The sequence below is a fragment of the Fukomys damarensis genome, unplaced genomic scaffold (genome assembly GCF_012274545.1).
Source record: "Fukomys damarensis isolate Sample0158 unplaced genomic scaffold, DMR_v1.0_HiC HiC_scaffold_10, whole genome shotgun sequence".
Lineage (NCBI taxonomy): Eukaryota > Metazoa > Chordata > Mammalia > Rodentia > Bathyergidae > Fukomys > Fukomys damarensis.
Window position 1 is genome coordinate 17,597,141 of NW_022900922.1, and position 27,010 is coordinate 17,624,150.

Consider the following 27,010-nt stretch of genomic DNA (forward strand, 5'->3'; position numbering starts at 1 on the left):
GAGAGAGAAGGAGGGAGGGAGGGGAAGGAGAGGGGGAGGGGGAGGGAACAAACACCAGTGCCTATTTTCTGTTCATGTTCAGAAAGTTTACATATTGGCACTGACCTTACTTCTCAGCCAAGACTCAGGCAGACACTCAGAATCTAGCTTCTCTAAGGCAGGAAGCTTCCAGCAGACCATGGCAGAAGAAAATCTTTCTGTCTTAGAGGGTCGACAATACCAGAAACAATGTTCGAACAGCCCTGGTCAGGGTGGTGTGAAATGTTGCAACCGCCATGGTGGAGCCGTGCCTTTGTTCAGAGCCAGAGCAGGGAGAGACAAGACAGGGCCGCCTGGAGGATAGCAACGACCTTCCAGGAAGGCAGTGCACCTTCTCGTGTCAGAATATTTTAAGCTAAGCATAGAAGTCTTGGCTGTTTCCTCCATCCCACAGAATTTCCTACTGCAATCAATGTTTCAACAGTGGGGTAATGCTTAACTCATCCCTTCCATCCTGCCTTTGGGTATTTTAGTTATGGGTGGTTCGGGCCAACTTCAATGCCAGGATGATTGATTTCACTTGTTAAGACATTATAAACAGATTCATTTTGTATCATAAAAAAAGGTCTAGGACGAAACATCTTTTTCCTTGGAGAAGTTTCATTAAAGTTCAAAATGTGTCTGTTCTGAAAGAAAAAGGCAGCAGGTACCCTAATTCTATAACTAGCAAACCGAGGTGGCAAATCAACAGATCCCTATATTTAACACTTAAGTACACATTCACAAAACAGAACCTATAGTACACATCTGCAATCCTAGCACCCTGGGAGGCTGAGGCAAGAGGATTATAGACACAAGCCCAGAGTAGACAATTTAGTGAGACCCCGTCTCAACAGGCCTGGAGATATACCTCAGTTGCAAAGGCCCTGGGTTCAATCCCCAGTATAAGAGCGGGGCGGTGAGAAAAACAGTGGGTGGGTGACTAAAAGCAAAATTTTAAGAACAAGAAAGAACTAAGAAAATGAGCAAATAACATTACAGCCCAAGCATCTGAGCTCAATAACTGTAAAAGCAGCTACCAAATCATACCCATTCCCTGAGTATGTGGTAGGCCAGGCAGCTCACCTCAGAAAAAGCAGGAAAGGTAGGATGTGGGGAAACAACTTCTTCCCTCCTACTCATGACTTGGGACTCTTTCTGCACTCCAACTGTCCATCAAGATTTCCGTGAGAATCCCCCAGGACAACGTCTTCCACATACACCTAGCTGAGTTCCGGTGTGCCTAAGCAGGGGCTTTGCAGCCAGGCTTCCTTAACTAAACATCTGTCACGGGAAGTGTGATCTAGGGCAAGTTAGTGAACCTTCCCCTGTGCCTCAGTTTCCTCATCTGTACAGTGGGGGAAAATGATAGGTCCCACACCTCATGGTTCTCATAAGATTTTAAGGATTATTTACTAAAAGAGCTCTCGTTTACTAAAATGCTACTTACCAATAGCTTTTTAGATGTTACCATTCAGTCCACATCCTATAGAAATGATGCATCCTTTTGATTGCCATAACAAAATAAGCCATTATTATGCCTAATTCGTGCACTCTCAGTTTTGATTTTGTCAGGTGTCTTGGAGTAAGGGGCATCTCATTGAAACTGCTGAGTGGACCTCTAAAGAGACTAAGCAATGCCTAGTTCCTTCTCACAGGTGACATGGGGCACGGGAGGGCTGTGGAGTCACAAGGCATTAACCTTCTTTAGGGTTACGAAGGTTATTGCCCACATTGCATAGCCTGAATAAAACCTGCCATTACTAGACCAGAGGAAATGCAAAACAGAGTTGAAACAGCAGGAACCACACCCTGGCTGAGGGAGAAAAATGGCATGGAAAAGGCCCTGTGGGGACAGAGAATAACAAAATGCTTCTCTGCTTTTCTTGGGCCGCCCTTGCACAGGGGTGAAAAACAGGCATCTTCACAACCTTTAGGGGGTCCTGGAAGGGAAGGAAAGTGTGGGGGTGGGAAGAGAACTCCAGACTCCTTAGCCCAGGTCACAGGTCTCTGTGGCTGAGATGCGAGTGTGTGTTGTGCTGGAGCGCTTTTGAATGTGTAAATGTGTGAGTGTGTGTATGTACGAGTGTGACAGAGTGTGTGGGAAGAATGTGTATGAGTGAGCATGTGAAAGACCGAGTGTGTGGAAGAGACAGACAGTGTGTGTGTTTGTGTCTGTGTCTGTCTGTGTCTGTGAGTGTGTGAAGAGCAGATCCTCAGCCACTTACCTTGGTGGGGATGCGTGCTGTCACCAGGAAAGCCCGGCATGACGTGAGCACCTGCAAAAAGAAGCAGCAACATCACCTTAGGTACCAACAGTGGGCCTGGTGGCTCTGGGGTGACCACAGGATTTAGTGGCACTGAAGCCTCAAATGCTGGGGCACATGGAACGATCAGTCTCATGACACATGAGGGATCCATCTTCTTAAGAAAGTGACAGGGGATGGCTTGCCAGTCTCACAGAATTAGTTTCCCTTAGGAGACCCTGCATCCAGGTCTGCACTGAGCATAGCAGTCCTAAAATCTCAAGGGAAGTCAGTAAGCCCCAAGGACCAACAGATAATTTCAGCTGAGTAGGTGAGACAGGTCTCTGTGGGATTAAAATACAGGTATCTTACATATTCATCCAGCCCGTACATCAACAGCAAACTTAATGAAAAAGCCAAGTATTCATTCACACACTCCTCCAACAACTGCCACCCACTTCTGCCCTCTTCTATTCTACTCTGAGAATTCCAGCTGGCAATGTTTCTGTAATTCACAGGCAGCAGAAACAAGCCATATTTCTGAAATATCTTCCCTTACTATCCTTCCCAGCTGCGTCTCTGAGTCACAGATAATATTCATGGAAATTCCCTTTCTGACACTCAGCTAATAACATGCATGTGGCCTCGGGGTCCCATGTGCCTACAGTGCCCTCTGGTCCAACCAAGGTCCCTGCCAATACACAGGGGCTAAATTAGATGTTTGGAATTAAGTAGGGTACCTGTGCCCAGCCCTCACTGCCCAGCTTGCCATTCTGCAACTTGGAGTCCTAGACCTCTGAGCTTTTGAAACAGAGAAAGGAGACTTCAATCCTTCTCAATTCCTTAGAGGTGCACTACCATTTTGTTTTTCAAAGAACTTCCATGTCACTAAATCCTTATGCAAGGGAGACTCACATGCTAGTCCGAGAAGCTAGATCTGAACCAAACCTCAGAAACTGTAAGCCAAGGCTCCCAAGAATTAGAGGACTTCTCCAAGATGGACAAGCTTTGCCCAGACCCAATCCAAGGGCAGAACTGCTAATCCAAGCACAGAGGGTGAATCAGTGAGGGCACCTCAGTGCTGGCTTTATGCTCTCCACCATCTCCCTAACCCCAAGCAAAAAAGTTGGGTTTTCCTATAAAACACCTCAGTGAATAATCACAGGTCACCACTGTGGGGACAACTCAAGTCACTACCATGAGACAGCTGACACAGGCAGCTCTCCACTGTGGCTGGGCAGTGTGAGACTGAGCGAGCGGGAAGGGTGGAGGGAAAACTGCAAGAAGGGCCTGGCCAGTTCCAAACCCTGAGGCTCAAAGGCCTCAGTCACAGCTAAGCAGTAATCTAGGTCGAGGGTTGACCTGGACTCACTTTTCTTGCTTGACCATGAAGGTGACATGCTCAGAAACCCTGGTAACAAATGACTTCTGAAAGCAGAGTCACCTGTAGGTGTCTGTGTTGAAATATCCCTTGCACAGGGAACCAAATTTCAGCTCTTCTCTCTAGAGAAGGGTCCTTTCTCCACCAAGGGCTTGGGAACAGGAGACTTTCCAGCAACAAGCATCGGAAAGGCAGGACGTGTGGAAAGTACAGATGGAATAGTGAGAGGAAAAGTGACATAATTCACAGGATTGTTGTTCAAAAAAACAACTGGGGATGGGGGTTGGAACAAGGTCTCAGCATGTAGTTCGGGCTACCCTTGAGTTTGCGATGTAGTGCAGGCAGGCCTAGAACTCATGGCAATCCTTCTGCCTCAGCCTGCTGAGTGCTGGGATTATAAGCTTGCACCACCATGCCAGGCTCAAAACTTATTAAGAAATTCAAGATGATGACAACAAAGGATAAGGGAGGAGCAGGTCACTCTTGAGTTGGTAACCTGTGCACTGTGTCTGCCGGTCATGATGCTGTCCCTGAGCAGGAGCTGCCTGTGGAGAACCCTACATGCCGTGAATGGACAAGAATCTGCAAAAGCACAGACACTGAATCCTCAAGGCCACTGTATTCAAAATCATTACACTGCCATAACACAGATCAGTAAACTGAGCTGCAGAGACTCCCTCAATGTCATACATTAGGGCTGAAAGAGGAGCCACACTCAGCTTCATCTATTAACTGCAAAGGTGATGGTTTTGTTGCTGCTGCTGTTTTTCTGTTTTTGCAGTACTGAGGACTGAGCTTGGGTCCGTCACACTAAGCTACCTTCCCTGCCCTTTATATTTTTTATTTTTATTTTTTTTTTGAGACAGGGCCTCGCTAAATTGTTCAGGCTGGTCTTGAGCTTGTGGTCCTCCTACCTTAGCTTCCCAGAGTGCTGGGATAACAGGTAGGACCCAGTGGGAAAGGACACACTAAGTACAGTCTGTGACTGGGAGCGATCCATAACGAGCACCTTCCTTAATATACCTAGAGCCAACTTTTAACGTTCTCTCTTCAAACCCAGGTATGTCCTAGAGAGGTGAACTCTTCTCTTATTGCTACTAATCAACTTTTGGCTAAGACAGTAGCACTCAGAAAATTGAGAGTTCGGGGGCCTTTTGGCAAAGGGCATAAGGAATCTTATTGCACCATATGCAAGTAATAAAGTAGAATTTAGAAGGGAGATAAAGAACACCAGAGCAGGCATGGCCACTTTGTCTTTTTCTTGTGCTGGGGAACAGGCTACCGATGACTGCGTTATGAGCTCCAGACTCATCTTAAAGGGTAAAGGACCTATCTATTTCCCAGAACACAGCCTGTGCTCCACTGAACACTAGAGTTCTCTGCTTCAGCTCAGCCCCAGGATATGACCTGTCTTCCAAATACTGCTGCTTTCTTATGGAAACAGAAAAAATTAAGAAACACTGACAGACCTGATGACCAGCATGGCTACAAGAAGCCAGACTCCTCTCCTCACCCTCTCTCCCTCATTACTTACAAAGCAGCACATGACTCACAGACACCACTGTATGATCAATCCCTAATCTCTCTAAGAATCTCAAGTCCATGAAACCTCTGTATAGAAGTGAAGTCATAGCCAAATCAGGAAACTTACATGCCGAAGGTCCCAAGATCACCTGGTTAAGACCTCAAACCCTGGGTATCAGCTGAGAGCAGGTTCAGAGAAACTGTCCCTCAGCCAGCAGTCAGCTGCCAGCTCAGCTCCCACAGAGCAGGACTGAGCCTGCCCCTGCCCCACTCCAGTGCAATCTCCTCCTCCTCTCCTCAGAGTTTCAGGGAGGCTCACAGCCAAAGCCCCATGCAGGAACTGGTCAGCTCTCCAGTGTTTAGAAAAGTATATTTAGCTCTGAGAACTGTTCCTGTAATATCCACCCAATTCTTGCTGCATGCACCATCTTGAAAGGTCTGCAAACGTCATCTGGATTAATCGTCACTGCACCCCATTTTAAGATGAGAAAGTAGAAGCACACAGAGGCAAGGTGACTTGCACAGGTCAACCAGAAAGCACACAGGAGACCAGGGACTCAAACGTAGAGATCCTGCTCCAAAGATAGGGTTCCCAATGACAGTGACTCTCAAATCTCACCTTTCTAAGAGCTAGAGCCCACAGTAATCTGCAGCATGGGAACACAGACCAAAGAACTGTAAAGCCACAGGGAGAAGCAAAGAGATGCAAGGGTTACCAGTAGCATGAGGTATGTTGGGGTATCATAAGGAAAAGAATCTTCCTACTGGTAGGTTGCCTGTACAACTCTGATCTCCTACTGGCCTGTTACTGGCTGTGGTCTCTGTGTCTTCATTTCTGCCTACCTGAGTCTGCAGTACCTCTCTCCTCTAAGTCTCCCCTCACAGCTCCTCCACCTTTCCTTGGGCCCCTCTCTGCCGTGGCTGCCCCAAACTTCCCTGTCTGGCCCCATCTCCCTTCCTCTGGTACCACACCCTGCCTTCACTTTGCCCTCTGCTCCTGGCCTCTGCTTTGTAGGAATAACTGCAGAGCCTAGATTTTATTTCTACCTTTTGAAAAACAACAGACACCGATCACAGAAGAAATCCTACATTCTGGAAGATTCTCTCATCTGTAACACAGCCACAGAGAAAGGTGAATAAAACACACACAAAAAAAAAAAAAAATCACAAAACACTTTGACACCATTATAGCACAAGCACATGGGAAATTATGGGATTACAGGTCCTGTGTGACTTTAATTAATAAATCTTTAAAACTAACCTTAATGCATGCACCCAAACACCTGAAATAGGGCAACAGTCAGCAGCATAAGTCAGGCTGGCCTTTCCGCCCCACTAACAGCCCTCTCAACCAGCTGGGGACCTGCGTTCCTCTCCTGCCCTTCCTCTCCAGCCACCACCATGGGGGTGTTCCTGAGATCACTGATGGGGGATTCAGTGTACTGAGGTCAGTACATCCAAAACAAGAGGGAAAAAAATCTCCGAATGTTTGTATGGATTCCCTCCTGGGTAGAGACCAACATGTTGGCCACGTGCAGATATATCAAGTTCTCTAGGTGATCATTTCTGCCCTTACCCCAGTAGCAACACAGCTCCCAATGTGTGACCCTCTACGTCAACTCCCTGTTTGAAGGGCATTTCAAAGGTAGGGTAAGCATATACTGTCTTCTGCAAACTGGACACAAGCTAAAATGATTCGTTTAAAAAGGGACAGGTCTATGAAGGAGCCCAGACTTTAAAAAAAGACAGATGAGCCACAAAAGTGTTGTGCTGGCTGGAACAATTTCTGGAGTCCCCAAAGACATGGAGGGATCTTACAATATCTGCAACAGGGTGGAGTAAAATAGGGGAAACCATCCAAAGTCACTCCACCATATTCTAGGACTGCACACTTGGATGCACACTATTATAGTGATACTTTAAAGTGGGAATGAAAACTACAAATGCTACTACTCCAAGCAGAATTGTGTATCTTGCTCTATCTATGCAAACTAAGCTGATAAATTTCAATTGTACCAGGAACCCTAATCAACTCAACCACTCAAGTTCCCTGGCTGGCTCTAAATTGCTCTAGGATTTGGGGCCCTAGAGGATATGCAGTGCATAGTACCAATTCTAGCAGGATGGGAGGAAACCACACCAGAAACTCCACTCAGATTCCCGGTTGATGAGCACCAGGGTAGTATGCACTCTGCCTGTGGGATAATTAACTCTTCCATTTGCCCTGGACAGTGCCAGTTTGGGTACAGAGAATCTCGCATACCAGGAAACCAGGCCTTTGGTCCTTCTCCTTGCTGGGATTTGGGCATCAGGAAGACAGATTTAAATTATTTTCTGCTAGTTTCTAGCTGTACATACCTGAGCAAATTAATTAATTTCCAGCAAGTTGTGATAGTTGCAGGGCACTACAGAGGAGCAACCTGTGACCTCCAACAAGAAGGCCTCAAACAAGAACATCCCCACCCTATGACTCTTACGTGATAAGAAGTAAAAGACAAACACAGATAAAGCCCTAACCCAGCACCCAGCATATTGATGCTAGATATGAGCTCTTAACATAACTTAAAGAATAGCATCTTTGATTTAGATTCCTTACGTAAAATTAAGTAGTCATTCCTGTTGGATTTTTAAATGCCAGTTTTTGTCAACAAAGCAAAGCAAATAACGAAAACTACAAAGACATTGAGATGTCTCCTAGGAGGAGATTTTCTATCCAGTACACATTTTTTTCACTTTGAAGGAAAATGATTTTCTTGCAAAATTTTAAAAACAAACAAACAAACAGGGGTGGGGGACACCAGAGGGAAACTATGGGCTTAGCCAAGGAACCTCTCCCACAAAAGCCAAGCCATGGTTTCCCTGCCAGCTTCCCAGGAAGGCCCTTTCTTCCATCACGGCCTTAGCATGCAAACCACACGTCCAACTTCTATCAAGAGTTTCCTCTCCCTTAAATTGAAATGCAGCCAGCTTTTCTCAACTTTTAAATTCTAAATTTCACTTTGAAACATTTATAAAAATTCTCCATTCTGTTAAAATTTACAGCTTAGTAAAGAAACCTTAATATTCTTATGGAGATGACCTATAATGAGGCTGTCTATAGAAGCCTTTCAGCTCCACATCTTAACTCCACTGCATAAAGCCTGCTGCTCTGCAGGCCATCCATAAATCCATTCCCTATAAAGCCACATCCTTTTCTGCTGACTAGCAGAAGAGACCTGCTTGAAAACTGGGCTCTACTTGCCAGACATTCAGTCTTATACCCACGAAGGGTTCTCTAATTTACAAAAGACATAAATGATACATGCTACTTTGCCCTCCCTTCCAAACTCCCCGCTCCCAGTACACCACAGACAAGACCTCATAAATCTTGCACGCACACACAAACACACGGACGCACACATGCATCCACCCACGCAACACATGCACGCAGGCACACACACTCCTAGGTGAGGGAGAAAGGCCAATGGTAAGGTTTATCACCACTGTGGGGAGTTATGAGTGACAGATGTTAAGGGACTTGTACAAGATCACACAGGATGTGGAAGGAGAATTAACTCTGTTTCGGCGTGAGCCTGTGATTCCACACACAGCTCTATCATGATCACCAACCTCCCTGGCCAATGCAGGAGGACATTCTACCTAAGAAAACACACAAAAGGCATCATTTGTGCTAGTCACTGGCCCAAAATCCCTTTTAAAACTGAAGTACTGTACTCTGCTTGACCTGCAGCTATAGGATAGATTGGCAGTGTGCCCTGGCAATGGAGATTCAAATAGCCAAGTGCCAAGTCTGCACCCCAAAGCCCATGGACCAAACCCCGCCCCTACCCATTTTTACAGGTGAACTTTTATTAGAACACAGTCATGCATATTTGGTCATTGTCTGGCTCTGGCTTCCGTCACACCAAACCAACAAAGTCCAGTAGATACAAAAGAATTTATGGCTCACAAAGCCCTTGGAGAGAAAAAGGTCACCAATTCCTGATTCAGTGGAGTAGGAGGCAAAGTTTGGGCTTAAACTGTCCTGGTTTGAACCTGAGCTTTAGTATTCACTATTGATGTGAAATTGGGCTAATTCCTGAACCTTCTCTGTGCCTCAGTTTCTTCCTGTGGAAAATGAGAGAAATAACAGTGCAAGGAGCTGTGGTGGTTAAATGAATTAACACATGTAAAGTGCTTAGAGGACTTCAACACATGTATAGAGTGTCTATCACTGTTGTCTATATTTCAATGTTGTAATAAATTATGTGACTGTAATAGCATTAAACTGACAGCCCTATGACCCTACCGTGAGCAAGTTACAATCTGAGGACTTTTCCTTACCCAAATTGAAAGTAAGGGGTTGGAAATCAATTTTAATGGCAGCCCACTAGTAGAGCCCCACAAATCAGATGGGTGCCCATTATTCCTAGAATGGAGCCATCTCGGGTCAATGGGGAAAAGAAGACAGCACCTAGCTCCAGCCCATAAGGCTGAACAAAGTTTCTTGCTGAGGTCCTCAAGCCTGGCACACCTTTTAGTACTGGGTGAGTAATGTGCAGGGCTCCCCAGGTCTTTGTACAAGGTGCCTAGTAAAAGACTTCTCCAGTCATCGCTGTTTTTATATTTATGTTTTGAATAGATTATAAACAATGGAGACACAATCATCCCAGGAGTACAGAAAAAGCACAAGATGACCTAACGTTTGCGTTGACCCAATTAATTAACCACTTTCCTGGCACAGGGCCACCTAGCCTTCTCTCCAACGTGTACGTGAGGAGTTGCCAGGACGTAATGCTAGCTAAATATCTCACCACTAAGAAATAGCTAGAGTTGAGCATGCTGTGTTCCCTTGACCTACAGATAAAGAAATGGACCAGGAAAAGGATGTGTCTGCTTGCATTACAGCTTGTACTTTGTTTCAAGTAACAGAACTTTGGCACAAATAAATTTGGAGGAAATGTAATATTTTTTCATAGTCAAAATGAAACCAGGACCAAATAGTGGCAGAAGCCAAGTGAATTCTAGACAGTAGAAGTTAGAGTGGACAAGGGCCCCTTCAGGCTATGTGAGGGTAATGAATCACCTCCCATCCTTTCTCATGATTCCACTCAAGACCAAAAACTCAGGGCATGAGTCCTCTGTCCTGGGTGTAGCATCCGTAAGAGGCAGTGACAGTTATGGCTCAGTGACTATGAGCACAAGCTACAAGGGTAGAGAGCCTGGGTTTGGGTTCCCATTCCATCATTCATTACCAGCCGTTTGACCTGAGCAGGTCCTTGGCCTCTCTGGACCTCTGTCTCCTCACCTGCAGAAATGAAGACACAGGAACCATCACTTACTGAAAAAGCTGGCAAAGTCCTCAGAGCCAGACCTGGTCCACCTCATGTCCCCAGACAGCATAATGATGAAAACAACTAGCAACCAGCTAAATGGCAGGTTTGCACAAGGAACCAGTCTCGTGTGTCTGTGACTCTCATTCTGCTGCTGCAGTTGCCATCCACTCACATCATGTGAAGGTAACTGCACAGACTCCCAGCCTCTGCCCAAGCCACGGGGCCCAGGTCACTTCCTCCCTTCTTCCCTCTGGCACATTAGTGTTTCCATCAAATGGAAACACATTTTCTCTCCTCCTCTGGAGCATGGTTATGAAGTGTGGTGGGTATACAGCAGGGCATCTTGATTTAATGTCATTACATATATAATCAGATAGAGCATCCTCGCTGAATTCAGAGAGTTATAAGAAGGAAATGAGGAGAAAAGATGATTTAGTGTGATGATATGAAGAAATGAGATATATACATAATTGATGGCAACATTTTCCACACTGAGGGCTACAACTCATTAGTGAGTGGTTACAGCAATTCAGTAGAGTTTAATGAGAATATAAACAAAATAGACTAAACCGAAGTGAAAAAGAGAGTCAAGAATATGATAAAAATACATCATACACATTGAACTCCCTCCCCAGAATATGTCAAACTAGAAGGATGAGGACAGGCAAGTGATGGGGTAATGATTAATGTACATATACATATCTGCCAAGGTGAAACTCATTAATCTGTGTAACCAATGTGCACTAGTAACGGTTGTGGCGGGGGGAAGAAAGTAGAAAACACAAGCACTGTTTCATGAAACACGTTTGCGGGAGATCAGTATGTGCATGGTATTTGCACGCACATGTGCAGACGCACTCATGGTGTGTGCGCATGGCTCAAAGTCAATATAGAGTGCATTTCTGCTGCAGACGCAGGGTGTAAGCATGACAAACATTAGCACACAGCACCACACACTGAGCTTGACCCCTGGCGGCCTGGATGATATCCAGGTAGTTTGAGACCAAGAGCAATTCCAGCCTTGCCCACTGTGACCTGGGCAGCAGCATGCCCCACTTTCCTCGCATCTAAGTTGCAGACATGAGTAACCTAGAATACAAATTAGACATAACATAGCAAGTGGCCGGCCTACAGCAGACCCTAAGGATCCCTTATGACTGTCCTTGTACAGACAGAATACAGCTTTAAGGAGACCTATAAGGAGGAATGAACCAAGCCCTGAGAGACTTGTGCAAATGTGCTCATTAGGAACTCAGCCAAGCCTGAAGCCCAGGCTCCTGCCTGCAGCTCCACTCCTAGAACAGCATCTCCAGGAGGTGGCCTGAGTTAGGGCAGGGGAGACAATTCCCTCGGGAACTACAGCCAACCTCAGAACTAGGAAAGAATTCCCATTTCTACATCGTGATGCAGCAAAAGCTCCTATAAAAGAACAATAGATTTTGGGGTCCAGAGCAACTTGAAATCACTTGGCAACAGCCCCACTTATCAAGTACCTAACTTCTCTGTTTCTTATTTGTTACCCCTAAAATGCATATGACAGACTTCAGCGTGGCTTCAGGGATTAGAGTGGTATATAAAATGCCTAGCACACTCAAAGATTTGCTGAACGTCACGCACAAATGGTGCTAGAACCTGGCTCAAAGTCTCTCCAGGTACCCACCCTTCTCTTGTCATTTGGGGACAATGGAGCATCCATTCACAATTTAAATTCTAGCTCTGCCACTCACGAGCACGGGTGATAAGAGGAAAATACCTCTCTATGCCTCAGTTCCCTGGTCTGTAAAGCAGGGATCATAATGGAGACCTCACTGACCATCTCCTAAGGAACAGCAGACAATACACACAATGTGCTCCAAACAGCACTGCCTGTATGTATCATGCAGCCCTGGAGACCAGGAGGGCCCTCTTTTCTACTGTCTTACTCTAGGCTCTGTTAGTTATAGCTTCAAATGCACTATATCTATGATTTCCTTTATGTTTGTTTTTTCTGGTGCTAATGATAGAATCCAGGACCTCCAGCATACCAGGCAAGCCCTCTGCTAAGCTACATCTCCAGCCCCCTTTAGGATCTAATTCTGACATCTTGCTCTCTACTCATAATTTTCTCATTTCCCACCCATTAGGCTACAGGGGCTGCTATCCTTTAGGAGGTTGTTTAGAAATGCAGAATCTGAGGCTCCACGCCAGACCTGCTGGAGTCGCCATGGTAGTTAGAAAGCACTCCTTTATAACCCTAGCTCAGCGACTCCCAGCACCTATTTCCTGCCCAACACTTCTCCATCTCCTCTGGCCTAACCTTATCCCACTGACACGGGACTGAAACTGAGTCTCCACAGCTCTGCCTCCGCCAGCCTGCACGCCCTTAGTCCTCTCACTTCACCCACAAAGGGTAAGCTCAGCCCTGGGTGAAACCACTCACTGCCCACTGATGGCAGAGGCTGGCAAAAACCACAGAAGCCAGCTAGTTCAGCAGGTGATTCTCCTTCATCTGCTCTGCTCCCACCCCTGACTCTGCCTCCCATCACTCCTTTTCCTCCTTTCTCATTCTGTTCAGACTCCATGTGCTCTGCAAGTCCTTGCATACTTCCTTACAAATCCCTACCACAACTGTAATTACTTGTGGCATTGTACATTTAATGGCTTGCAGGGCAGGGACCATCTCTGTCCTGTTCAAAACTATTTCTCAGTGCTCAGTACAGTGCCAGGCACAAACAAGGTTCTCAACTATCTGCTGAAGAATGAATGCACGAATGCAAAAAGTTTTGCAGCTCTTCCCACTCCTTTTCCAATTGTGAAAATTCAAAATTTTACAAGGCAAAAAGTTGCTAACATTAGTGAATCTCATTATAAAAGCAGAGTTCACCCTACATCTGCCTGCCGCCTACCATGGAATTAACAACAGCTTTGGTCTTCTACAGATCCCAGGGGCTGGAAATGTCATTTCTAGCAATGGACATAGGTAAGCAAAATCCACTGAAATAAAGGCTTTCAGATACCTGCTGGATTGCTATATCTTGATCTTTGCCCTTGACTGTGCCAACAGGACAGCAGAATTAAATCAAGAAAAGTAAGCAATTCAGAAAGGGTAGATCACAGTGCTGGGTGAAGCCAACTTTATGCAAAACACAGGAATACTTATATATTATTTTTATGACAATCAATAAACAATTTAAACCTAAGGCAACTTATTGTTTAAAACTAGGGCCATGGAAAGGCCACAGTAATGAGAAGAATGCTGGTTTTTTTTTCTGTTTGGTTTTATTTTTTAGTTTCTGTGTGTATGTGTTTTTAAATAGGTATGTCTTTCTTGAAGTTTCAAGTGAATGAGATCTGCTAATGGGAAAATATTTTGCTCAGAGAATATCAAAGGATCAATCATCTGTTAAAGGAACTAAAAGGCCACACAAAGCTCAAAGTTTCTAGATCCACTGAGAGCTCAGGCAGAGCTTTTTAAAGCCAAACTTGGGTCTGCACACAAAAGGAGGAAGGGAGGAGGTGGAAGGTTTGGGCTCAGGCTCCGCAATGTGCTCCACAGGCAGCTGCAGAGCCTCTTCCAGACTCCACAAGAGCAGCAGACAGTAAATGATCCCTGTGTCTTTATCACTACCAACCCTTCCCAAGCTTTCCTCTCTGGCTCAGAAAGAAGACTATGACTCTGTGCGGCATCAACCATTGCCTAGCACAGGGCAGGGAACACGCTGACTCTCCATTTCCAAAACTTATCACTTCTCCCAAGGCATCAAGCTGGGTGGGTCCTTCACCCGGGGCCCCTGCTTCCTCCAGAAAAATACGTACACACCCAAAACTGGGAGGATCCCTTCCTCTGCCTCTTTGGAGGGTGGCAAGCAATCCTGAGGCCAGCAAGGGGGCAGCCAGGCCCAGAAGTCTAAGTCATGTTCTCACCCTCTCTCTCTCCCTTTCCCTATTCTCCTCTACGATAATAGTTATCACAACTGTCATTAAATATCTGAGTAATTATTTCATTTACTCAACAAATAATTATTAAGGGCTTGCCTGGTACTAGACACTAAGGATAAAAAGACTCAAAGCCCTCCTTTCAAGCAGCTTATCTTCTATTGGGAGGAGAAAATTATATGCAAATAAACAAGGGGCTGGTATACTTACAGGGACAACATTATGGAGAAAATACAGCCTGAGAAAGAAGTGGGGGTTGCTTTCTGCTCAGGTGTTGTTGGGTGGGTGGCATCCTTAAATAGTCTGGTAAGACCTCATATGGATATGTCAGATATGAGTGGCTCAGGAAGAAATAGTGGAGGCAAAGTCCCACCACGGTCTGAATAGAGTAAGCATAACCGAGGTCAGATGGGTGGCAGGTGGGTTAAAGGGATCCATGTGCTTTTAGTGAGGCTTTCTAGGCCACTGTTCCTCACTCTGCTCTGACAGGAAATGGCAGTGACTCCTGGTGTTGAGAGTGGGCTGAAAGGTGCATGAGAGGTGAAGGGCAGGAAGACGGGGCCTGTCAGAAGGCAGCTGTGGTAACTTCAGGGAGAGTGGATGTTAGGGGTGCGGAGCAGAAGGGTCAGAGTCTGGAGGTGCCCTGGTGATGGAGCCCAAATGGGTCTGGTGATGGAGTAAATTTAGAATAATACTAAATGAGGGTATTTTGCTAAAGGTAATAGTTTGGTTTCTACCAATGAAGCAATGACACACAACTGAAGGTGAAACATGATTATGTGACTCCTTGGTTGGGGCAGGCAATGCCTAACCTAATAAGTCAGGAAATCTTTTTGGGAAAAGTACAGATTAAAAGCAAAGAATTTGCTCCAGTACTATATTTTCCAAGTGCTGTTTGGAAGATGATCAAATTAAGAGTGAGGAATACTTTCCTGACCAACCACTTTTTTTAATCATTTAAAATTGCAATGAAAATGTGATAATATAAAATCAGAGATTCTATTTAAATTCTAGAGCAAGTCTAGGAAGGTGAAGCATGGAGATATTCTTCCATCTTTCCTCAGCTCCCCTGGAACTATACCCACTCACAGAACTTTCCGGAATGTTCTGTCTGTATCTCATATTCTCATATAGAAGCCATAGGTCACATCTAACTACTAATAGTGTCTTGAAATGAAACCAGTGTGACTGATTAACTGAACTTTTTATTTACTTTCATTTAAATTAATATAGCTTTTACAGCTAGTGGCAATTACATTGAACTATACAAAGCTAGAAGAAATTTTAAAATGCCATACATGTTATATTTAGTTCTCTTGAAAATGAATTATAAAACAAGGCTAAGTACAAAATATTTATAAAATCTGAAAGCATATATTCTTATTTTTTATTATGCCCTAGAATTGCCATCAAAGTTTCCTCTTTCTGATTATATTCTTTAGAAAGAAATAGGAAATGACTTGGTTGTAGCAGTTTTTAAGCACATTTTTTTAGTTTCTGTATGCAACACTAATATTTTATAGACTATCCATCACTCAGAATGAGATTTCCTTCCCTGATGTGTATTCAATGCTAACATTTTAAATGTCATGTAAAAGTAAAGAGAGAAGAGTCCTATAATTGGACTACCCTCTTGTTCTAAGTTCAACAGACTTTATGGCTTTGGTTATCTCCTTGTTCCTCCCAGGTCATAATGAATAAAAAGAATGATGTGTCAATTACTGTTTAGTTGAAAAAAAAAATCAGGGCAGAGAAAGATTAATGACATTTCACAGCATAAAGTCTACAACTTCATCAGAAAAGAAGAAGAGAACTTAAGAAGTAATGAAAAGGAAAATTACTTGAAAATGAAAAAAAAAACAACAAAACCATATGCAAATCCTTAGTTACCCAATCTAAGTGAGGTGGGAGCCAGATCTCAGAAACACTGGCTGATGAATAAACTGAGTTGCTGGTACTGTTAGAGCTTTGGATCCTGTGTCTCAGACCTCCCACTGTCCCAACAGTGCCCTGAAGTCACCAAGATGATGGCCATACAATAAGAAAACAAAGAGAATGAGGTATAAGGCTCAGCCTTACTGAGGTGGCAGTTGGTAAAACAGGCTCCGTGCATTCATCAGCAAATCTTGCCAGATTCCAACGACAGGGCACATTCTCCCATAATCTCCTAACCCTTCAACTGGAGAATGATCTCTCATAATCTTGCCTTTCAAACAGTGGAGCTAACTGCAGTTATATTCTGAATTGTATGACCCAACAGATTAATAGGGCAATTCAGTGATTCAAGAGCTGATCTGTGAAGTCACCAATTCAATTCCTTTTTATCTTGAGAAGAATGAAACTGAGTTCGAGAAAGATACTTTCAAAAAAGCACGATTTTATTCATTCTTTATGCAAGCAAATCTGAATCCATGCAACATATCACTGATATACAGTCATGTCTTGGATAAGCAGTTAAAAGAAACTATCCTAATTTTTAATCCAATGTATTGATAATTATAAAATCATCAACAGCATATATTTGTGTATATGTGTAGGTATATACTATCCCTTAAAATCAGCCACTGTATCCCCAAATAACATTATTAAATTAGAGCTGAAATACAATGGTATAAAAGCAAAGAGTAACTTAAAGAGCCCTTGTATCAGAAAGAGAAAGATAGATATGCAAAAACAAAATAAATGCAAGCCATTAAAATATTTCCATTGTCAATTCCTTTGAAATAACCATAGTACACTGAATACATTACATATGAGAATAAATGTAATTATAAAAAATGTAGGAAAAGCCTAAACTGAGACTATAGCATAAATCTAAAGCGGTATACATATATTACAGTAGCTGCTCAATAATACTTTCTTCTTCTTGAATGTGAGAAAGGATTCCCAGGGATGACTTGGTTAGCAGGCCTCGTAAACAGAGGCATTCAAACCCTTTACCACCTTAGAGATTAACTCAGAATGCTAGACAAAAGTATGAAGGACTTTACACTTGTTTCAGGATCACAGTGAAAATGCTAAAGTGCAGCAAGGTGGTCCATACTCTGCTACCAGTTACCAGTCCAGAAGGACAGTGCCTATGTTCCTTCTGTCAATTTAAGCACATCATGGTAGGATGGGAGGGGAAAATTCTAATCTACTTAAGACACTTTAGAATAAACAGGGATGACTCCAAATTCCAGCATTTTACTGAAAATAACTTGCTCGTTCCCTGGCAAACCTTCATAGTGGCAAAACTGCTTTTAATTCTTGAAAGACACAGAGAAAGGAAAAGCAGACAGATATGTGTTGGTCCAAAGCAAGGTACACAAAAATCCATCAGAAGGGTAGAAGGACAGCCAGGGACCTTGCCTCAGGGGTCTTCTTTGACTTGCCTGGAAGATGTCAGGTGAATGCACCACAGGCTGTGCTGAATTTGCTTGACTTACATGGAAACTTTTAGGTAAAGATGGAGAAATGGAAACGGAGGCTGCCCAGATGGACCACGTGAGTTCTGCAAGTCAGATAATTCCTGTTGGACGTAACTGAGGGCAGGTGGCGCAGTGCTCTCAACACCTACTGGCCTGGGCCAGCCCCGCTGCTTACCAGCTGTAGGGGGCGGGCAAATTATCTGAGCTCCCTGTGCCTTACACCGCAGCTGTAAACACACGCAACACAGCCTCTACCTCATACGAGTGTTGTGAAGACAAGTGAGAGGGTGTATGTGAAAGCTTTTTGGCACAGAGTCAACAATAATGACTCAATAAATATCAGCTGTCTAATGATGATTACAATAGTCTAGCTGTAATAACACTTCCCTGAAAGGCTGAACCGAATATTTTTTAATCCCCTAACATACCAATTAATCAATTGAAGTTCAGAAATAAAACATCTTCCAGGTGTAATTTGGTTTACTAGTTCCCTGACGATCACATGACAGACCCACAGAACAGGTTCCATCCAAACCTCCCTCCATGGTCGTTACTGGGACTTTCGAAACTAATCAGCTAAAGAGAACTCTCATTTTCCAGTCTTTACCTGTCACCATGTTATACTTTGTGCGTGACCATGGGCGATTTTGATATGTAGTTTTAACAAAACCTACCAATCAGTCTACAACCACTGCCAGAAACCTTGTCACTCATGGTCACAGACACATAGCATGGGCAGCAGAAGCTGGCCCTTCGGTCACTCCACAGCCCAAGGGCCCTGGCTGAGGGGGCTAAAGTCCCTGGTTACCGACATACTTGCAATCAGTGTAACAGCAGCTATGCAGCCCCAGCCAGCCACATGACACCAGCAGAACCAAGACTTCGGGGCTTCTTCCAGCCACATACAATGGTCCTGCATTCAAGATACTCTTAACAAGGCGCTTTCAGGATACTGCCTTTTTACCCTCTGGCTTCTATTGGCTGTTCCCATTCTGAACAGCCTGTGGGCAGGAGGAGAGAAAGGGGGCATTGTTGAAATCAGCTCCAAGTCAGGAGTGGCCAGGCATGGAGCCCTCTAAGGAAGGGAACCACCCCATGTTATAAGTGACATAACTGAGACTCAAAGACCTTTAACTTAATTTGTCCCAGTGACACTGACAGTTTGGATCTGAACTTTCAGCTGTCCTTTCTAAGCTCTGCTCCCCCTTCACCCCACAAGGAAAGCCTCTCATCACTCCAGCTTCCATCTCTACCCAGATCCAGCTACGGGAGCCATGTCTGAAACCTCTCTTGCCCAGGAATGATTTATACATGTGGTGATGGGCTTGTCCTTGACACACACATCTCCCAGCGCAGTGCTGGCATAAAGTAGACAATCGCCTGGTCTCCATCATCCCTTGTGGTCCCCTGGCCACAGCCTGCTGGTGTCCTCTGCATATGATTTTCATATAAGCAGCACTCACTTACTTCTAGTTTTCAGAAGCAAACCTCTCTCACTCACTCACAAGCTGCTGGTAATGAAAACCTGCACAAGTTTCTCACCTGAAGCACTTCATGTGAAGAATTGTTAACCTGAATCAACAACTTCCTGGCTCTTCTGTGTGGGGAGGAGAGGATTATGCTTTCTCTGGCTGTACTGGCCAACCTCTTGTCCAAGCTCTCATGAGGGAAGGTATTCCTTTACCACTGGTCTTCAGAAAAGCACAGTGCAGGGATGGGGGTTTAGCTCAGTGGTTCTGCCGCCTGCCTTGTAAGCACAAGGACCCGAGTTCGATCCCCAGTACGAAAGAAAGAAAGAAAAGCATAGTGCAAATATTGTGGATTCCAAACACAAACAAGTAAATCGATCACTGAGAATTCTCAGAGAAAGAGGTCCCAGTTCTGAATATCACTGGAAGCACAAAGTTCCAGCCACATCCAAAAAGAACTATAATTGCCTTATTTGTGAATTTTAATTTAGTTCTTTACCCAGTTTTTGCTGTTTTGCATAACCAAGATTCAGGAACATAGCCTCTTCACTGATTGCTTAGAAAATACAGTAATCTTTCTCTTCCTGTAATACTATTAACTCACAAATTTGCATTAAATGATAAAATCAAAACCAAATAATAATCCAAAGAAAGCTGTAAGCATTGCTCTCTACCTTAAACACACACACATGGCTATTTGAATACAAGATAAATATATTTCAAAGTTACAGATGTCTTGCAAACAAGTTGACTGGCCTAATTTTAAGTGCCTGTGACTAAGATTTCATGTTTCATGAATGCTCCAGGAATAATAACCCAAGTGAAGGACCACAGTGATGGCGAACCTTTTAGAGCTTTCAGTGATAACCAGCGGCCTGCTGCAGCATGTGTGCCATAGGCTCGCCAACACTGGTTGGAGGATAGTGATACAAAAAGAGGCACCACCCAGGAAAAAACTCCCCTGGAGCCAATCTGGACAGTGCCATCCTTCAGCCACATAAGCTGCACTTCTCTAAGAAGCTGTGCTGGTTTTGAGACCAAAGACCCCTGTCTGCAAAAGACAGCCTCTTCACCCAACCTGTGGGGACATCTGCCTTTATGGCACAAGTGCACTTAAAACCACCTTTATTATCAACTGCAGCTTGAACTTTCATCATTTTACCCAATGCTTATGTGGACTCATCCTCTGACCTGGCCCACATCCCAGGTATCCCATTCCTATTGGCTGCCTGTACCCCATGGTCTATTTGCTGCCACTGACCAAAATTATCAAGATTTTTATTCTAGCCACCTGCTATGATACCCTTTTGAATGAGAACTTGAACCAGGATCAGCCAGGGGACACCACAAGTCAGCAGTTCTCCCCCACTTCTCCTACCTTGTTTTGAAAAAGAAGTTTGAATCACTGAGTTAGAAGGAATTTTGAGAGTGTGCCCTGCTTTGTAACACTTGTCACGCACATTCTGCAAAGCCCTTGTTGTACATTCGGCTCCCTGAGGGCAAGAGCATCTTAGTCACTTTCACCCTGCCTCCTCAGCACCTCAACATATTTGCTGAGTGACAGTTCCCAGTGGGGCTCCTCCCCAGCCTCTCTCTTCAGCCAGGTTGCACAAGAACACTGTTAATCGGCTGGGGACAAATGGCTTAAACTAAATGGCTCTGGGGTGGAGAAGAAGACTCCAGATTGGCAATCGTAAGAGGTCAGTTTCTGTCTCAACTGTGACATTATCCAGCCAGGCCATGTCAGGAAGGCTGCCTGTCTTTGTGAAGTACAGTTCCTCATCTACGCGCATGGGAAACAAGATTCACTGTTAAGGGCCTCTGTACTCTGTCATCCTACACTTTCAGGGTAAGGAAGGACTTCCAGAGGGGAAAGACTGTTAAAATAAAAAACAGACAGAGCCAGATGTGCTGTATACACCTGCAGTTCCACCACTCTTGCAGGTTGAGGCAGGAGAACTGTGAGTTTCAGCCGACCCTGGGCAACTTAGCAAGACCCTGTCTAAAAATAAGAAGTTAAAAAAAAGCTGAGGATATTAGCCCTGGGTTCAATCCCCAGTAACTCACACAAACACAAACACAAGCACGTGCGCACACACATGCGCGCATACACCCCCAAAAAGGAAAAGAAAAGAAACCTAAGTTACCGTGAATCAGTGAAACCACTTTAAGACTAAAATATGATATTTACTTACAAAATTTGGTTTCACCTCTGCTAAGGACCTCTTTGAGCTCCATAATTCTCTGACTCAGACAGGGTTTTTTCAAACAAGAGTTTTAATTCCACTATTAAATATAGGTGTGTTGTTCATAATATTGTGGTTTATAGTTATAGAGTCATTTTTTTAAAAAAGCAGAATAATTGTAAATTTTCCTGCAAAGAATGGGTAAGCCCTCCAGGCAATGCTGTCAAAATAAATCTGCTCAGCTTCTTCACAAGGAGTTCAGCACCCCAAAAGTAAGAATGTCAAACAAAGAAACGCTGCTATCCCTTAGTCAAAAAATAAGCAAGCACAGGGAGGACCAGGAAGAGGGCGAGGCACAGAAGTCTTAAGTAAACCGTGTGATATATGGAGTCACAAGGACCTCTTGGTCACAAAGGCTACCCAGAGGAATAAGTCTGCACACCCGCACGGAACACAGACCCTGCTACTCAGCTGCAAAACATTTTCCTTCTTGCTCAAGTCTGACCTCAATAGGAAGTCAAAGGCACTTTCCTGTTTCCTCTATAGACTCTGCACAATTGGCAACTTCACAACAATGCTAAAGAGGGTGACCTATAATGCTTAGGCAGATCAATGATTTAAAAAATAACATATATGAATGATCATTGGGGGGGCCCAAAATAAATTACTCTTACATATAAACAGACATTAAAATTAGTTAATTTAAATTTCATAACAAGAAAAATAAATTGCCAACTTCCTGACATTATCTCCTTTGCTGTCCGAAGATGTATTCTTCAGGTAATTGTATATAAATGGATATTGATCAGGCCAGGGGTTTGGCTCAGTGGTTCCGCCGCTTGCCTTGTAAGTGCAAGAGCTCGAGTTCAATCCCTGGTAACAAAAATAAATAAGTAGACGGATATTGATCAAGAAATGGCTACAGGGAGAGTCAACTAAAAATAGTTTTTTTCTTTTTTTTTTTTAATTTATAAAATAAAAACTTTACCGAGCCCAAAGAAGCAGTGTCTTAGCTTTAGAAGCAAGAAGTTTCTAAATTTTCAGTGGCTCCAATCATTCATTAGTGAATACCTTTGTTCTTACAGAAGGAGTTCTATATAGAAACCCTTTATTCTTGTCATTCAGCCAACTTGACTAGTGATACCATAGCGACTGCTGTTTCTGCATCCTGCAATCTCTGCCAAGTTCCTCACCCCACCCCCACTCCATTCCCACCAAAGCCTCATCTTCAGGCCGTGGGCTTGGGGCAGGTGTGCACAGAACCACATACACACTCACACTGTGTGAGGCCCCTGCAGGAGCTCCTCGTTCCCAGTGAGGTGGCGATTTTCATTTTTTGTGGTGTACTGGTAAATTTAGGCAAAATAATTAAAAGATGAAAAAATATCAAATGGGCAGTATTTTTAAAGTGATAAGAGGCCCTGTGAAATCTAATTAGATATATATTACCATAAATAGTTTAAAAGCTATCAGAATCTATTTTATGTAAAAATAAACATTCCTGGATGCATTTCCCCCCAAATTATTTTCCTCTTCTAAGGCAAAAGAAAATAAATCTGTAAAATAAATCTGTAAGACATTTCCCAACAGGTAGCATTCATTGGTTGAAATAATTTATCTCTCACACTTAGAAACCCACCCCCCCACCCACCCCCACACACACGCACGCACACACAACTGTTCATGCATGTTTGTTTTAGGTAAAACTCTCCTTTCCTGAAAACTTGTAATTCTAGCTATTCCAGTAAAATTGATTCATATTAAACCAGAAATCCCTTCAAAGCTCCTGGACAAGCTCCAGAGGAGATTACAGCTCAGTCACACACCTGAACCCACCCTTTGCCCTAATGGTGCCACAGAGTAGCCATTAAAACCATCGGGAACAACAGCTGCAGAGGTTACACTTCATATTCCTAGCTGAGGTCTCACTCCCTCTTCCTCCTAATTCTACAGATTACAAAGAAAAATGGAAAAAGAAAGAAGAGAAAGGAGGCGCACACCAATGGCAACCTGATTTCAACCTTCACTAGTTGTATGATATTGAGTGTATCACTTTACTTCTTTGGGCCCCAGTCGCCCCTTCTGTAAAACAGATATTAATTACAGCACTTGTCCCCTAGTGTTTTTATGAAGGTTAAATGAGTTAACACTGCAGAAGTCGGTGCTGGCTACTTTGACATCATCATACCCACCATTACCACTGCTGGGAAGATGGATAAAACCAGAGCAAAGGGCTCCATTTCCCAGGGAGAATGGCTACGGTGCAACTTTCTCTGTAAACACGTTTGTAAACACTGGATAACGACAGAGAGGTGGACAGATAAGTGATAAAGCAAGTACAATGAAAGTAGTAGAAAGTAAAATTCTTTCAACCATTCCGCATGTTTGGAAAAAATTCATAATAAAAGGCAAAAGACTGAACATAATAGAGAAATGAAAAAGAAAGGCAAAATAGAATAGACAATCAGCCATGCTTCAGGATCAAAAAAAAAAAAAAATGTTAGTCATCAATAAGAAGGGAGATATTAACAGTGATCTTTATAGAAACCTCACCTGCAGTGGGTTTGAGTCTTACAACATTCCTTTCAGGGAACTACTGCATATATCTTTTCTACTTTGGAAATTCAAAAACAAGAACAGAATGAATGACCAGCCAGGGCACCCACAACTGACAAGTTCTTCTAGCACTGAACAGACACCTCCTGCATCCTTCCACCACAACCATTCAGTCACTTGTTTAGAGCCTCTCTTTCTCCACAGAAAAAGCCAACTCTCCTGGGTACCTTTCCAAAAGAATTAAAAGAATCATTTCACAGTGATATTTACACACTCAAGATTACAGAAGCACAGTTTGTAATAGCTAAAACTTGGAAACGGCTCATTTGCCCAACTATTGGAAACTGGATAAAGAAGACGTGGTTTTTCTATAAAATGGAATACTACTCAGCCATAAAGAATGAGAAATTAGAGTCATTCATAGGAAAATGGATGCATATTGAGGATATATTCTTAGGTGAAATAAGTCACACATATGTAAATACCAAATCGTTTCTCTGGTGTGAAAAACTATAATTGTAAATAAGATCCTAATGGTATACTTGACAATGTGAAACAGGAGGAAGAAAAGGGCTAATGGTATAGGGGAAGTGGGAAGGGTAGGAGAAAGGAAATAAGGGAAAAGAAAAAAATATGAGAAAATGAAAAAATGGAAATAAAAGTTTTTGTAAATAGGGAAGGGAGGAGGGGGTGAAGGGAGGGCTGGGGTATGGGGAAAAAATGAGAACCAAGACCTGTCATGTAAAGGTACAAGATCCCAATGATGCATGTAACTGTACTGTATACCTAAAATGTACCAATAAACTCAATGAGAAAAAAAGAAAAAGCCAACTCTCTTGCTCATCACAGTTGACACAAACCAGGTACGCAGTGATTGCTGGGTGGATGGATGGTAGAAGTTGGGGGGAGCCAGGAATATTATTTTTCTATTAATTGGATCCAAATTCTACCCAATACAGCAACTGTAAGAAACAGCATTACTTTTAGTGGAATTTGGTAATATTTTCTGATTATAAGTGTAACACATACTATTACAGACAACTATATTACTTTTGACCAATGGAAATTAAATTAATGCATTTTCCACATACGAATATGAGTAGCCACTTTGTTCCTGCAAGGAAAACTTATTGAAATTTTCCAGCTGTCTCTGGTCACATTCAGATGCAAGAGGCACCTTTCAGTGCCACAGATCTGAGCCATCCCTGGTGTCGCTTCAGGCAGAGGTAAGCAGGGTGGTGAGCAGTTTGCAAAAACATGTCACATAAAGGCTCAAGAACAGAGCTACATCTGCTTAGCATACAGGAGAAAAGGACACACAAAGGGCAGGAAAACAGCATTCAAATGTTGGCAGGTCTGCCCATGTCCAAGGAAATAAATTTTTCCTGACAGCCAACTGGGACCAACGGGTAGGAAGGAACATTTTAGCTTGACATAAAGAAAATCCCAGGATCATTAGAACTCATGGAAAGAGAGGAATTGTTATGCTCTCACCCCAACATCCTGGGCAGGAATATGATGTTAGGTACAGGTTAAGCTCAATATTCAAGCTTCCTGTCTAGCCCCAATAACCTGTAAGTCTAGATCCGAGGAATCTTACACATCGGGTATCAGGTAGGGCAGGATTAGCCATCTATAGCACCTGTGGCAAACTGTTACCATACCACCTGATGTCGCACACATGAGGATAACTGCTTAAAATGAACCACAAATATTTGTGAAACCAAAAACATGTGAAAACTAATTTCAATTACTATTAAGTCATGCCCTACACAAAGAGCCACTAGCCACTACCCTAATGTAAAGACATCAGTAAATTATTAGTGAAATATTTGTGAAAAACAGCGATTAGTTGCTATTAATTAAAATAATGCTTCTTGTGGAGTACAGCTATCTCTTACTAAATGTACCATTGGATTTATTTTGTTTGCAAATCTTATTCAGCCAATCCTAAAAGCTAGGGCCAGAGGTGTAGCTCAGTGGTAGAGCACTTGCCTAGCAAGAGCCAGGCCCTGGGTTCAATACCCAACACTGAAAAACAAAGTATTAAAAACTCCATTTAAAAAGTGCCCGATAATGTCAATAACAGACAGGTGACAAAAGTGGAAGTAAAGTTTACTAACGTGTTATTAATAATATTGTGACCTCAAAACAGTGAAAGGTGGTGAACTGCTTAGTCATAATGGCTCAGTCTAGGAAGGAGTTCATGGTGTATCTAGGAAATTATTATTTTTGTTCCATTGTACTTGTGCATCACTTCACAGCTGTTTTCTAAAGTAGGCAATTGCCATCGGGAAACTCTTACACATTAGTAGCAGTCATCTGTTTAGCAGAGGGAAAAATATTTTCTGGGCCTGAAAGCAACACCACTGGCTAAAGCCACATCAGAAACTTCTCTATGTAGAAGCTCAGCATCTGCTCACTGATTCTATTTAAAGAAAAAAAAAAAAAAAAGACAAAAACACTGGTTTATTGTTTTGGGGGGGTCAATTAATTACTAAACTGTGTCCTACTGGTATTGCATACCTGTTGTGATTACCACAAGTCCCACAGGTAGAGAGCAGGGCTCGGGCACGCCCTCCCTACCCAGCCACAGCAGCTGGCCTCCCCTGCTGACTTGGCTCTTAGCACGAAGCAGACCCTGAACACGCCTGTTCCTTGCTCACGTGCAGACTCGGCTGTCACCAGCACCATTACTCATGCTCCACAGCATCCAGAATAAAAAACTGGTTCTCAACTCCAGCCACTTTCTGGTTTAGACTATGGAGAAAAGAAACAACTTGACTAAGATTATAAGCAGCTGACACTTTCAAAGAAATTTTGACTTAGGATTTAAAGTTATGAGAAATATATAATGGTCCATTCCACAACTTTTTAACATTCGATAAAAAAACAAAGTGTTACCAGATTTTGGGGGGTACTGGAGTCTCCTTCTGCAGGGAGTTTTTAGCTTGGTTATATGTTTTCACTTTTTTTTTTTTTTTTTTTTT

At 43.3% G+C, this 27,010-nt stretch overlaps 1 protein-coding gene across 1 annotated transcript in view; it reads right to left on the bottom strand.

Annotated features, from left to right (window-relative positions):
• The window catches only part of Carmil1 (capping protein regulator and myosin 1 linker 1), a 303,045-nt gene that overhangs the window by 182,971 nt on the left and 93,064 nt on the right, over window positions 1-27,010 (bottom strand). The window contains exon 3 of the mRNA XM_033761782.1: window positions 2,247-2,297. Coding sequence (XP_033617673.1) covers window positions 2,247-2,297 — 51 coding nt within the window. The remainder of the gene's footprint in view (window positions 1-2,246; window positions 2,298-27,010) is intronic.